At 42.6% G+C, this 13823-nt stretch overlaps 1 protein-coding gene across 1 annotated transcript in view; it reads left to right on the top strand.

Annotated features, from left to right (window-relative positions):
- The first annotated feature begins 7214 nt into the window (after window positions 1-7214).
- CLCN1 (chloride channel, voltage-sensitive 1) overlaps window positions 7215-13823 on the top strand; it is a 37779-nt gene continuing 31170 nt past the window's right edge. Inside the window, exons 1-3 of the mRNA XM_010012936.1 lie at window positions 7215-7403; window positions 12697-12850; window positions 13304-13435. Coding sequence (XP_010011238.1) covers window positions 7215-7403; window positions 12697-12850; window positions 13304-13435 — 475 coding nt within the window. The remainder of the gene's footprint in view (window positions 7404-12696; window positions 12851-13303; window positions 13436-13823) is intronic.

Genomic DNA, 13823 nt, shown 5'->3' with positions numbered 1-13823 from the left:
CAAATTAGGACTGTGCTTTTCAAGCAGTCTGTTCCTTCAGTACCCCTAATCAGTTGTGTGGTCACCCTCTCAGAGAGATCAATAGATTCTGTGGCCTCAAAGAAGTGACTTTTCAAGCATTTTCAAGTTGTCTGTCTATCAGAAAGATGAAATACATTCTTTCTTTTCTAGCATACCTTTAATCCTAGCCATGGCCTCCTGCAGATGTCTGTCAGTTCTTAAGGTCCCTTCTTCTAGCCCAACCATACCGCTAGTGTGTCCTCGAAACATTCCCTTTTCTTCTCAGTCCACAAAATTTTGCTCCATAAGCCAGTCCTCCTCCTAAACTTTTCATCTGTGACCATATTTTGTCTTAGTTGGCCATGGCTTGCATAAGAAGCAGCATTTGTCTCTTGAAATTAGCCAAATCCAGTACAAACCCAGGAGCCCAAGCGTAGCCTGTGCCAGCCCACCAGTGCATTTTCTTGCCACCCTCAAGATGTCAATCATGCTACCATGTGATTACATGATTGACAGTTGTCAATTGAATGTGCAGTTGTTAATTTTACCTGTGCCACAAGCAATCTACAGGGAGGAGGGGAAGAAAAGCATGAATTATCTACAATGCACTGCCTACCATCTCTCAAGGTTGGTTTTAGCTGACAAAATACAGTCATAGTGCAGGTGGCTTATTAGGGCACATTCACCATTTGGATCATCTAGATACACAGGTAAAGAGCAATTTCCCAGAAAGTCTGTGGAGTCTCTGACCTGGAATAATAACAAATCCACAAGCTCAGAAGCACCCCTAATAATGTTTTGATCACTAGGGATGAATCTCTGTTTCCTAAGTCTGTATTTCCTTAGTCTCTTCTGTAAAAAATGTCTTAAAGCTCATTATTTCAGAGAATGTTTGTGCAACATTATTCTCCTAGAAAATAAGAAATCCATTGAACCCACTTCAAACAGTTCATTTGAGTGTTTGCTCATTCTTAATGACTTCAGCTGCTTTTGGATGCACATTACAATCTTTTTGTTTTGCTTTAACTTTTTGACATTTCTGTACATACTGTTTGATTTGATCTCAGTTTATTCTGAAGCAAGACAATCCAATCGCTACCCCACCAGTAAGGCACATCTTCCTTCTGAAAGCTCTTGAGCATGTGCAAGGAAGAAATTATTTAATGGAGGCTACAGGGTGCAGAACTGTAGAGAGGCACTGAGGGAACTGAGGGCTGCAATTGAAGAAGAGGGCCAGCTGTAGGGGAGGAGCCATCCAAGCTGTGGAGGTGTGGAAATGGTCTCCTGAGCAATGGAGTGTAAGCACAAAATTTTAGCAACTCAGAAGGTCACCGAGTTAGTTGCAGCCAAGGTTACAGTGGGTGGGGGAGAGTTGTGTATAAATCGTATTTATTTCTGTGATCTCTGACTAACACTTTTGAAGTTTTCTCTATTTAAAAAATAAATAATCTTACTGTTGTTCTAGTGAAGACTGCTCTATTTTGAGTTTTGAAGCCTGCTGATCTTGACTGGAGAGCTCACCAGGACGTCTAGTCAGATCCACTTTAAAGTTCTGGATGAGTTTGGATACATTTATAAAACCTAATTTTGCTGTCTTCTCTTTAATGTGACTTTCTGTGTCTTGCTCTTGCTGCTGGGTTTGTTTAAGCTCTCTCTGCTTATTTGTTTTGCTCTCAGTTTGAAACTGTGACCACACTGTGATGTAAGATAAAACAACCTCAAATTATCAAGTAATTTACCTTAGGTACCACCATTGACATAGATACGGCTTTGTTTCATTTGATTTTGGGGTAAATTGACAAAGTGCTCTCTGCCAACTGTCACAGTTCAGTTGTTTCTGGAACTAGGACAATAACCCTTCCCCTTTAAAGCTCCTCTGGTTTTTGCCATGTCATGGCATATCATACAGTCATATCATGTCATACCACACTGACATCTTGTCCTTCTGTGATCTGTTCAAGTTTCCTTCCACGTTTATCTATTGCAAATCTACTTCAATGGCTCCATTGTGTCCCTGTGTTCCTATAAGTAATTTTCTTCTCTCAGGTGTGAAACTGTTTTTTTTCCCCATTGTGCCTCTCCTCTGGTAACATCATCATCTCCCTACTTCAGTTATCCAAAGCTGATGATTCTCAAAATCTGCCCTTTTCCTGTCAGTTCTGCTCTATTCAGCTTAGTACTGGTCAGTACAGGCCTTCTTGAATATCATCATATTATCTTGTTATTACTCCATGATGAAAACCCTTAAACTTCCCGTCTTCTTTCTACCTTTTACTGTGGATTCAACCCTTTTTTCAAGTGTTCTCTGAGACTTCTCTGCCATCATGTCTCCACATTCAGCCTTGCTTACTATGTGCTCCTGCACAGCTTAAAAACCTTCTCTTTTAAGGTTCAATCTTAGTCCATAGTCTGTTTCTTTCTTTCACTATAAAAGCTGTCTTTTCTCCCAGTCTCCCTCCCTCCTCCTAACCCTTTTCACATCATTCTTTCTCTCCCAAAGATCCAGTTGCACCTTGTAGCTCTTTGAAGCCACCACCATGGGTGGTATGATAAAATGTCCCATCAAGGTGCTCGAGCACCTTGTTCTCATCCACAAGCCATTGCCTTGTATTATGACTACAGAAGTCTTTTTCCTGCCTGTTCACTCTTTTTTGCTCTATCTGAATCTATTGCTTGAGGCAAAGTGCCTTGCTGTGGCTTCTTCCTGTCCTGCACCTCATTGCCTCATGTCCTCTGTGCTTTCTTTGTGTCTTATTGCCTATGTCTTTACCTCTTAGAGCCTGTTAAGTAGTCCTTCTTTTGCCACCTTTCTCCCCTTCCTCCTTCCAAACTCCCTTTTTCCTCTTTCCTCTTTAGTTTCTTTTATCTTACAGCCTATCTTTTATACTGTCTCCTTCACAGCCTATGGAGCTCTTGGACTGAGTTCTCTTAAGTACAGAGTATTATTTTTTCTTTACTCTTAAATGGTGCTTTTCTATTCTGCATGCATGGTTCTATGTAGCAGTAACTCTGCCTCCACATATTCAGTTCCTTTCAGTCTGGGGTGATAGAGGGCTCTGCATCACCATCTGCTATAATGTCCTGTGTATTCAGTATTGGTGGAAGCTGAAAAGTACACATGATGTTTCATTCCAGAGGAAGCTGCAGTCTGGTGGTGGGCTGTAAGGTCTGTATACCGTGAAGTCATGAAATGGTCAGGCTCTTATAGGATTAATGTACTAGACAAACAAACAAACAAGCTCTATAAGCAGAAGGCTCAGAAATTAGTGTAATGTTTGATAATTGTGTGGGCAGGGCACAGGGAACATTAAGCTTATCATTGTTGATTAACAGTACTGGGATTTCAGGTGATAAATCTCCTGGGACAGGAGGACCGTGAGAGAAATGGGAGCCTTCAATCATCCCTCCCACCACACTATCAGAGCTTTCACTATAAAGGCAGTATGATGAGAAGGCTCAGAATTATATTTCTGCATCCTGAAAAGTATTCAGAAGTAAAAATAAACACAGAGAAAGGGACACCTGAGAGAAAACTGGTAAGAGGAAGGAGAAGGATAGATGGCTGACTGAAGAAGAGACCCATCTTGGGTGAGAGATCTTCTAACTTCTATTCCTTTCTTTTTCCTCACCTAAGACCCTAATTTGGGCTGTATCTGTAGTTTCGTCTGTCACAAAGGTGTCCTGCTTGAGGGAAGTATCACAGGAACACACTTCGGTGTCTCTCAATGGTCTGTATGAGCAAGTTGTGAATCTTTCCTTAGGTGTGCTGTGGGGCAGTCTAAAAATGTTTATGAGCCCTTTCAAGAATCTTAGGTGCACCTGAGGAGACAAGCCGTATGTACAGGTCATCTGTGTTAGTGACTAGTGCAAGGTGGTTATTAGAGCTTCCTCCTTTTTACATCTTCCTTCTGTTCTGTTCTCGGCTCCTGAGCCTGCTGCTAAACTTCTCAAGCAGCAACAATGTTACACTGCTGTGTCCTGGTAGAAGGGTAGAGCTAGGGCTTGGTAGCAGAAAGCAGAACAGATGAGCATTTAAGAAAGTATATAAAGAACAACTGTGGCAGGAAATTACAGGAAAAGTGGTAGGGGAGTTTTGACAGCAGGGACTGAGCAGCAGCACTGCAGAAAGGCAGATCTTTTCAGGGTGTGCTCAGTATTCTGTAGTTGTGGGACTTTGCTGATCTGAAAACATGGACAGTGAGTAGAGCTGGAAGAGAATCTTGCATTAGATCAGCTGTGCCAGCTGGAAAAAGTGGACAAGCTGTTGGGTCTACAAGTCCTTCTTTGGGTGTGAAATAGAAGCAGCAGGTCTCAAAGCAAATACAAGTTGAGTGTAGCTGCTTTGAATTTAACTAGACTAGTGTCAGTGAGGCTGTAACAAGACATTGTTGGTACTTTGTGGAATAGAGAGGATTGCTGATAGCACCCTGAGAGCTGGCAAGTGCTTTCCTCATAGAAGAAAGAGAGAGAGGTGTGATTTATCAGCTGTGGAGCATGATAAGGTTCAGGACACAGGAAATAATGTGACATAAATCCAGTATCGCTACAGATGTCATATATTTTGTCATGCACTAGAATGGTGAATTTAATTTCTCAGTCTTCTCCTTGGTAGATAATATCTGGGTGGAGAGATCAGAGGTAGAGATGAGGTTTGATGAGAAGTGCTCTCCCCCACAGTCCTTACCTGCAGATGTCCTTTGAGATAGGTCCTTAGAGTGGACACGCGTGCCACTGTTTCACCTGTATAGTTATCAGTCTACCATTTGGATGAGGTGTATTATGCTGTGGAAAGGACAACTGAGAGTGCAGGGGTTTTGTGGGTTGTCTTCCTTATGATAGTAAAGGGTTCTTATTTGAGTAGCATCTAGAGCCATATGGTGAATGTTGGCCTTGAGGTCCTTCATGCTTTTATTGATGAGGTGAGAGGCTGGGGCCAGTTTGGAGGCTGAGAGGAACAGTTCTTGAAAAAAACAAACTTTCAGGGTAGGATCTTCTCTTAGGCTGTAATTGTATCATCATTTCCCATAGAAATTCCACAACAATATCATACAAAACAGGCAGTCGAGTTTGATTAGCTGACGGTAGGGGGTTCTTTTTTAAACTGAAGCAATTTCTGATGTGCTGTTCTTCTGCCTGTTGAAAAACAAGACCTAGAAGAGTGCACCTTTGGGTAAAGTTTCCCATTAGTACTCCAGTAGCTGTGATCATGAGTGTTCTCCTCCAGTAAACATAACAGTAACTGAAGATACAGTTCTGTATTACAGCTTTGATGTTAGCTGGGGCTTACTGTGGTTGGCTTTCAGGTTTCCTATATATGATGTATGATTATATTCTATACATTTTTTTATATTCTTTACACTATACTGTGTCTGCTATGCATAATTTTTTATGTAAGCCATAATGACACCGGTCTTCCAAAAGCATCTCAATAAATAGGGAGCACTTAATGCCTTTATGAGGGAAACCTAAGAGGGTATCAGAATGCTCTTCTCTGATTCCCTAGACACACTTAGAAACTCTTTTTCAAGATGGTTCATTACAAGTTTTGTCCTACTGATAGGCCACAGTCTTCCTTCAGGAAACATTGCTTATTGACAGTAAAGTCAGTGATGGTGAGAATGAAACAGATTTTGAGGCAGCACTGATACTGCTTTTGTAAATATTCAGAGCTTGCCTGGCCTGCCACCAGGTGTGGGTGGGACAGAGTAGCAATACTCATATAGATATGATTGCTACTGGATGTGCATATGGATATTGTTAGCAGAAACACTGGAGGAGGTAGGGAGGTGCTTTATGGAGGAAATCAAGTGTATATTCCTCTCGGAACCTTTCTTTGTACCCCATTCTCAAGGACCATGTACACTGAGAAAAAGCAAAATGAACCTCCAGGAGAAATGTTTTACAGAGGTCTGCAAAATGAAATAGTGAGACTACTGTTCTGAACACAAAAGAAGGGTGTTTTGCCTCTCTCTCCCCCATTCTGCCTCCAAATCTCTTATCCTGCAATGTGAGAAACTTGGAAACCATTATTCTAGAGAGGTGATAGTGTACAAGAGGATGAAGAAGGAGTTTAATAGCAGGTCTTTGGTGATTCTGAGGCATGCAGGGTCTTCTTTTATACAATTTCTAGGGTCTTGAACTCAAAGCTCATTGTAGATTAGTAGCCATCAAAAGACATATGGTTACAGGCAGCACACTGACAGTACTGGGAGGTGTCCCTAGACCATGTTTTTGGAACATGCTTCTCATTCCTATCACTGGTTGGTAGCTCACTGGTGTTGGCTGAGCTCATTGCTTTTTTTGCCTGTCCAGGAAACAAGTGCCGTAGTGGAGAGGAGAAGCTGTTGAATGCTCTAGCCTGTGGAAAAGTGAGCATCAAGAAGAATAAATTTCTCTATATACCCATGGCTGAACACACACAAAGCAGTTTGATAACATTCTTCAAATGTGTAAAGTGTTCCCCATAAGGGCACATGGGTACATTACATTACAGCTGAGTTTAAGCTGTAATGCCCAGCAGTTTACAGGGATGCCTGACTTCTCCATTAGGCCTTGCTGCTTCTCTTGTGGACCATGGACTTAGAAAAATTGGGACATTGAATGTGCACCCATCTTCTTCTATCTCACCGTAGTTGCTGGCATCTTTAGGATTGTCACTTAGTCTTTCGGACACCTGATATCTGGGGAAAGAATGAGGAAGCCCACTGAATTTTGTTCTCATTGCACATATAGCTTGCTCAGAATAGGGAAATGTGAATGAAGAGATCTCCTGAATAATCATTTCTGCCTCTTCCTGTCTGCTTTCTGCCTCTGTACTTCTAGCTCTATCTTACCACCTTCTTTCCACCCCCCTCCCCTTCCCTCTCCTTCAGGAGTTCCCCTCTTGCTCACACCTGATATTCAATCCCAGCAGAGTTAGTGCCTTTTGCTGAGATCATGTGGCAGAAGAAGGTTGCTATAAATATAGTTGAGCCCTGCAATTGCTGCCTTTGGGTAGGAAGGGGAGAAAGTGAGAGAAGCACAAGGAGGAGGAGGGGCAGAGAGAAAGTGAGTGCAGCAATAGGGCAAATCAGAGTGGTCTGAGGAGAGAAAGAAAGAAGAGGGAGAGCAGAATTAAGTGTGGAGGCCATGCACTTGGCCAGAACATGAGGTGGCTCTAGGTAAGGCTCAGAGCAACAGCTCTGTTACAACTGAGTGTGAGGAAGAGTAGAGGCATGGAAGGCTCAGAGACCATGACGCAGGAGCCCAGATCGAAGTCAGCTTTGTGGGGGGGCACTCCGCAATACAGCTATGTCTGCTTTGAGAAATGCACCCGTTACGGGATACCCATGGAGGCAGGACATGAGGCCAGGGGGACAGGGGACGACCTGCACTGCCTGGAGAACTCCCTCAGCTACCCACAGGTAGGGCTGGACAACTTGGACGTTTGTGGCAGCACAGGTTTTCCAGGGATCACACAGGCTCTTGGGGTTCCCAGGACGGTGCTGGTAGAGCACCCTGTCCATTCCCAATCCTACCACCTCTCCCCTTCTTTTGCCGGCTCCCAGGTCAGGCATTAACTTTCATGGTTGTAACTACATTCATGAGTGCTATCAGCATTTTGAGTCAGGGGTTGTTTTCACCTGCCATGGACACAAAGAGTTAGAGTGGACAAGCTGGGATTGGGAAAATCATACAGTCCATTCATATATTTGTAACAGCAAAGAGAAACTGCAGCTGCCTTGAGCTGCGTAGTGAGTGAAATTAAGTAAGTAGAAGAGTGAATAAAACCAAACAGAACAGTGATGTATATAGATGGGTATCTAGCTGCACAGCTGTATAGACAAAGTGATGCAGAGCTCTGTTCTCACTTTTCTTTGACCAAAAAGCGCTTCATGGTCACAGACCATGTATTTTGATAGTTTTGGTAATTCTTAGGAGAGCTGTTAAGTGAGTATTTTCTAACCCTTAAACTTTGACCTGACTCTTGCTCTGGTTCATACAAGCACTGGTTCAGAAAATGTACTCTGCTTAAGCTTCTTCTTCTATTATCCTCTGTATCTCCTCTACCTCTCCTTCTGGAACGGCCTCTTGCAAAGCAGAGTCCTGGTGTCTTATTTCCTACCACTTTGCTCAGACTGAGCTGACCTAAGGGGGCTTTAGAGCAATGAAGGATCCAGTCAAATGGTGAGAGAGAACATGTGAATGTGAAATTCACACCGAGTGGATGTTTCTTCTTACTTCAATTCAAAGCCCCTTACATGAATACTTAGGTGAACAATCAGGGGATGGGGGAGGGGATCCATTAATCATCTCCTGAAGACTTTCTTGATTTAGCGATAGGAAAAAAGCCACATTTGCCACCAAGAAAACCTCTTCCAATAGATAAACATCCCAACAGAAATTACATGTGCCACATTGCAACAGGCACACATGATACAGTGAGGCAATACAACTCCCCTTTGTGCTCTTTCTGCCCTTTTGCTCTCAGCTCCAGAGGCATGCTGGCCAATGCATGTAGATAAACAACCTCAAGTACCAACAAGCAGGCCATCAAATGCATTCCCATGCATATCTTCAGGCAATAATGCCCCCAAGCAACCATGCATTTATAAACACAATTTGCAGTCTAAAAGTCAGACAGCTGTATTTATAGATTTACTGGAAAATATGCCCTAGAAATACTTGTATATAAACAATCATGTGCACATGTGCATGTATGTTTATGTATGAAACTTTGTATGCAGACATATTCTGACATAACTAGGCTTGCTGTATATATATATATTTTGCTAGCCATGCATGCACATGCAGATAAAATATAAATATGCATGCTAATGTACATCTTGTACAAACGTGCACACCTGCATCATTAGCATGAAAAACAATCTGTTGCACATGTTATTATCCATTTCCATGCAGAGTAACCATTAAGATTTCTTTCCCCACTGTCATGTGTAAAAAGAGTTGTCAGAGAGAGATTTTGATTCTGTTGTGCCCTTTTCTTCTGCTAGCTGTTGCCTTCTGGTTTATATGTAGGTTAGAAGCTATTTCAGACTGGCTCTGTGATTTGATATAGTTTACACAAGCCCCAGAACAGTGAAATCTTGGTCTTTGGCCTGGGACCTTCAGCGAACTGATGGTCAAAAAACATCTAGTGGTTAATAGGTAATAAAATAGTAATAGTAGTGTAATAATAGTAATATATACATAATTTTTTACAATTAAGATAAAAGCAGATATATGACAGATGACGTAATGTACATTGACAAAAATATACGTTATCATACATTGTAGGATTTTGTATTGTTTTCTTTCTGCATGAGAAAGCAGCTACAGCTGGTGAAGTATTTAGAAGCTGTGTTATTCGTGACTTTAGAAAGGGTGTTCATGGCAGAGAGCTCACCCAGCAATACACAGATGGGTGTAGTGGGAGGGATGTGTTATTACAAGGAATTAGGCAATGCAGTAATATCAAATAACAGGCTTACAGAAAGATGTAGGTGGGAGAGGCCTCTGGAGGTCTCTAGCCCAAGACAGATCTCCCCTTTGCCTTCTCTTCTTCAGGAAGAAGTGTTGTTTTGTTGCTTCCCCCTGCCCCTCACAGGTATCTCATTGGCTCTATGTCTGAGAAGTCAAGCCTAGACTTTTAACTGGCATTGAAAAAGCTGACTTACAAAGTGAGTTTGGGGAGGTTTCACCTTTAAGACTAAGTATGGCTACTGTTTTGTGATCCATTGGAAAAAAAAACTGGGAAGGCAATTTCAGGAACAGCAGGATGGCTGCAAGGTGGGAGTGAGAGCGATGAGTAGTAGAGCCCAAGGCTGCCTCAATAGCCAGAAGCAGTAGATTAAAAACATGCACTGGCAGTGCTGTGGGAAGGGATTTCAGGACTGAAGTATGCTGTAGAGAACACACTGTTGAGTGTGAATGGCATGGGGAATTGCTTATGCTTTGGGCTGGGAAAGAAGGGCAGCTTTATGTAGGTGCTGAGCACTCAGTAAACAGCTCCCGGGAAAGTGTTGAGGTTGTGGTGCTGCACACGTGTTCTTCCCTGGGAATTCTGTGCAGCTTTTCCTCCATTACTGAATGAAACTTCCCCATCTTTTTTTATTTCAAACCCTGCTTAAACGCTTGACATGCTTCCTCCCTGAAGGGGAACTTTACCCTGGTTGCACTTTGTCCCTGGATGGTTTCTGTTTATTCCCCTTCCCCTTTCCTGCCTTTAGTGGTATTTATACCTTCAGCTGGTTTGGCACCATTACCACGGTCTCACTCAGCATTTATCCAAGCTAGGCTTGATAGTACCTTTTCTGGCACAACCCTTGAGGTGTTAATTGATACTTTTAAAATTCTCTCCAGTTTTGATGTGCTCAGAAACGATCTGTTCCTTGTGTTAGAGAGGGAGCATCAGAAGAAGGAGCAGTCTAAATCCTACCGTGTTACATTTTTAAAGTTTACATGCCTTCTAATGGAGTAGATATTTCTCGCCTAACCTAATTTTGCTTTGAGGTCATCCTCTTGTTTCTGGATTCTTTCTGTCCTACAATCTCCTACCATTTTAAATATTGCTAGAGTCTTTGGGAAGCAAAAACTCGTGTATGAAGCATGTTGTGTTGAGACAAAATCGTTCTGCAGGACAGAACCTTCATTTTTGTGCCTGACAAAACAACTGACTCCTTTTTCCCTGTATCCTCAGTGCATCATTTTCCAGCCAGATAGAAACAGTGAATGAGGATATTGTATGAGGACTTTTACCGTTCATCCTGTTACACTGTCATGCTGTTCCATCTGGGCAGATGGAACTAATTTGAATATCATACGTGGCACAGGTTTGAGTTCATAGTTTGGATTAAGCTGCATTTGATATAAAACCATCTTTTATGACCATGTCAAGGCAGTGAAACATTAACTGAGGTGATATGAAGATGCATTTGTCTAAAATCTGCTAGTACTTGGCATTTCTGGCTGAAATAGACACAGCAAGAGAAAGAAGGAGCAGTCTACTATTTAGGACTGGATTCTGTATTTGACAGCTTACCTTGTATACAGAGTTCTTCAGCCTGATGTTTGCCTGTCCTGTCTGTACTATGAGAGTCATAGCATGGTCATTCCTCACTGCAGAGCATGCATTGCTTAATTTGCCTAGAGTATGCTGATAATCATATGGTTAATAATTACATTAAATTTGTCAGCTTCCAGTGCAGTGATGAATGGAAGAATGCATTTAGATGTTCAGATAGGAACTCTTTGCTAAGAGTCAGCAGCCACCTTAAGAACAAGATGATTTAACGAAGCCTGGATGTTGTTTTTTTCCACAGAACGCACACTAGGGTTTTTGAAGGGAGCATATGGTTCAAGTGTCTCTTGAAGAATATATGCAAATAAATAAAGTACTTATTACTTTGGTCATATCTGTTATGTGGAAATAAGAACTGGTAGAGCACTGAAACAGGTGTTTAGAGAAGCTGGAGAATTTCCACCCTTGGAAATGTTCAGGAGTTGTCTGGGCAAGGTTTTGAGCAACCTGATCTGGCTTTGGAGTTTGCATGCTCTGAGCAAAGTCTTGGACTAGAAACTTGCAGACATGCCTTTCAGCGTAGATCCTTCACCGAGTCTCTGAATCTATTTGATCTCAAGGAAACAGGAGCAACATCTCCTGTGTCACTTTGAAAGGAGGAGACACAAAGCTGTCAAATAGAAATGTCTCCTAAGAGCATGGTAGAGCTTTATATCTCTCATATGTCTGTCATTCTCCAGCTGAAGTGTCTGATTTTGTGGATCAAAACATTGCTCACTCTCCTCCTGCATCTTAGAGAAGCAAATGTGCTGGGGAGGAAGCAAAGGGTCTCCTTGCGGGTGGGAATTGCCAAGGTCAGCAGGTGGTAGCCTGACCTCAGGTAAAGCCAAAGCTTGTTCATTGAAGGACATGTGAGGAGGAGCGGGTCATTCTTTGCTTCTCAAATGCACACCTTCCCCACCTATACTATGAGTGAGGTAGGATAGCTGCTCTTCATGGGAGTACAGTCAGGATCATTGAAGCTCCCTTGAGATCTTGTTGACGAGACAGCACAACTGCCAATTTACTACAGATCCATGTGTGAAATGTCATTGGTAAGCGCATGTAGCTAGTTTTGAATTGCATATGACCCAGTGCATTTCAAGATTAGTAGCTGAAGACAAAGACTAGATTAAGTAGCTAGGAAATTCAGAGGAACTGGATATATGTGAGGATTTAGCATGATGATTTAGGTAAATAACGGGAGGAGCTGTTCAGCACCCTGTGATATTTCTGAGCTGATGCTGCTTCTTTTCCTCCACAGGCACCATCAGTGGCTGCGTGCCCTGTTAAACATTCCTTGGCAGCAGGAGGAACAGATGCAGGACATTCATGCAGCCTGTTTGATAGTGTAATACCTCTCAAAACCTTCAGAGACGTTTCACAGTGCTGCTGACATCTGTGAGACAGCCCTGAGGGTGGCAGCCTCATGTGAACTCTTTGACCTTCTTTTTTACCTCCAGAAAGCCTTGCTCCATCTATTCAGACCACAGCCAGCTCTTTTTCCAGATGTTAGAAAACAGTTAATATTCTGTGATCGTATCTTGTACCCCAAAAAGGAGAAGCAGTAGATCTGCCTTTTTGTCTTTAATATGATTTCTGAAGGAGCTTTTGCCTTACCTTTTCCCTTTGATCTCTTTTGCTTTCTGCTTCTCTAGCTTTATGGCCAATACACAGACCAGATAACCAACTTTGCAGACAAGGAAGCAGCAAAACTACTGAATAAGAAGCAGGCCCAAAAGAACAATGAAAGACCCCTGAAACGTGATAGTCAAGTACAGATCAAAGAAGAGCACTATTCCAAATGTCAAGGTAGGGACAATTCATCTTTCATTACCCTACGACCAGATACTGGATAGGCCAGTCGAAGAGATGGAATTTAAGCAAGGCAAAAAGACAAGAAAATTGTGACTGGGAAGAAGGAGGGAAGGAAAAGCAATCACAGTGGATTAAAAAGACTTTGTCATGTGAGCTTTCATCCTAGGAAAAGCCAAGATCTGATTGGAAAGATGTTGAATTCTGCCCTGTGTCATGTCTGTCCTCCTCCCACCACCACTTCGCTCCCCCATGTGGTTTTTTGGGTTTTTAACTGCAAAAGATTTTGCAGGACTGTGTAAGAGAAGGATGGGTACCAGTTCTTCCACACAAAGCCCATGATGCTTCCAAGTAGAATCTTATTGTAGTCAGTTCTTAGCATGAGAGAGAGACAGACACATGCTTCATCTGTGTTCCCTCAGTTTTTCTGATTCACTCTTCCCTCCACAGACTGTGCTAGACGCATCCAGAAATATGTTACCAGGAAGCTTGGAGAGGACTGGATTTTCTTGATTCTGTTGGGTCTGGTAATGGCGTTGGTGAGCTGGGGAATGGATTATGCCAGTGCGAAGAGCCTACAGGGTGGGTCCCATTCAGGTGTTGCAAAAGCACTGTAAACGACACGACTGTTTTACAAAGCCCACTGACATTGTTATTCCTCCTTTAACATCAGTGTTCCCATCCTCACCCCTTGTTGCCTGGGAAGTTTGAAGTACTTGCAACATAGGAGAGAAAAGGTTAACCAGGGAGGGGTTCTTTAAAGGGATGGCAGGAACAAATTTCGAAGTAAGGAAGCAGAAACAAAGGATATGTGTATGAGGAGGCAAACCACTATTTTTACTGCCTTTCCCTCCTGCTCCCTTGAATATGTAGGGGCACAGGGAAGTGGTACTGCGGTCCTTTCTACTATACTAGTTTCCATCCTTCCCAGGGATATTGAGCACATGAGGCATGGGGAGGGGAAAGGATT

This window comes from Nestor notabilis, unplaced genomic scaffold (assembly GCF_000696875.1).
Source record: "Nestor notabilis isolate BGI_N333 unplaced genomic scaffold, ASM69687v1 scaffold11354, whole genome shotgun sequence".
In the NCBI taxonomy this organism is placed as follows: domain Eukaryota; kingdom Metazoa; phylum Chordata; class Aves; order Psittaciformes; family Psittacidae; genus Nestor; species Nestor notabilis.
Note: the sequence above shows the minus strand (reverse complement) of the source record. Positions and strands in the feature narration are given on the sequence as shown.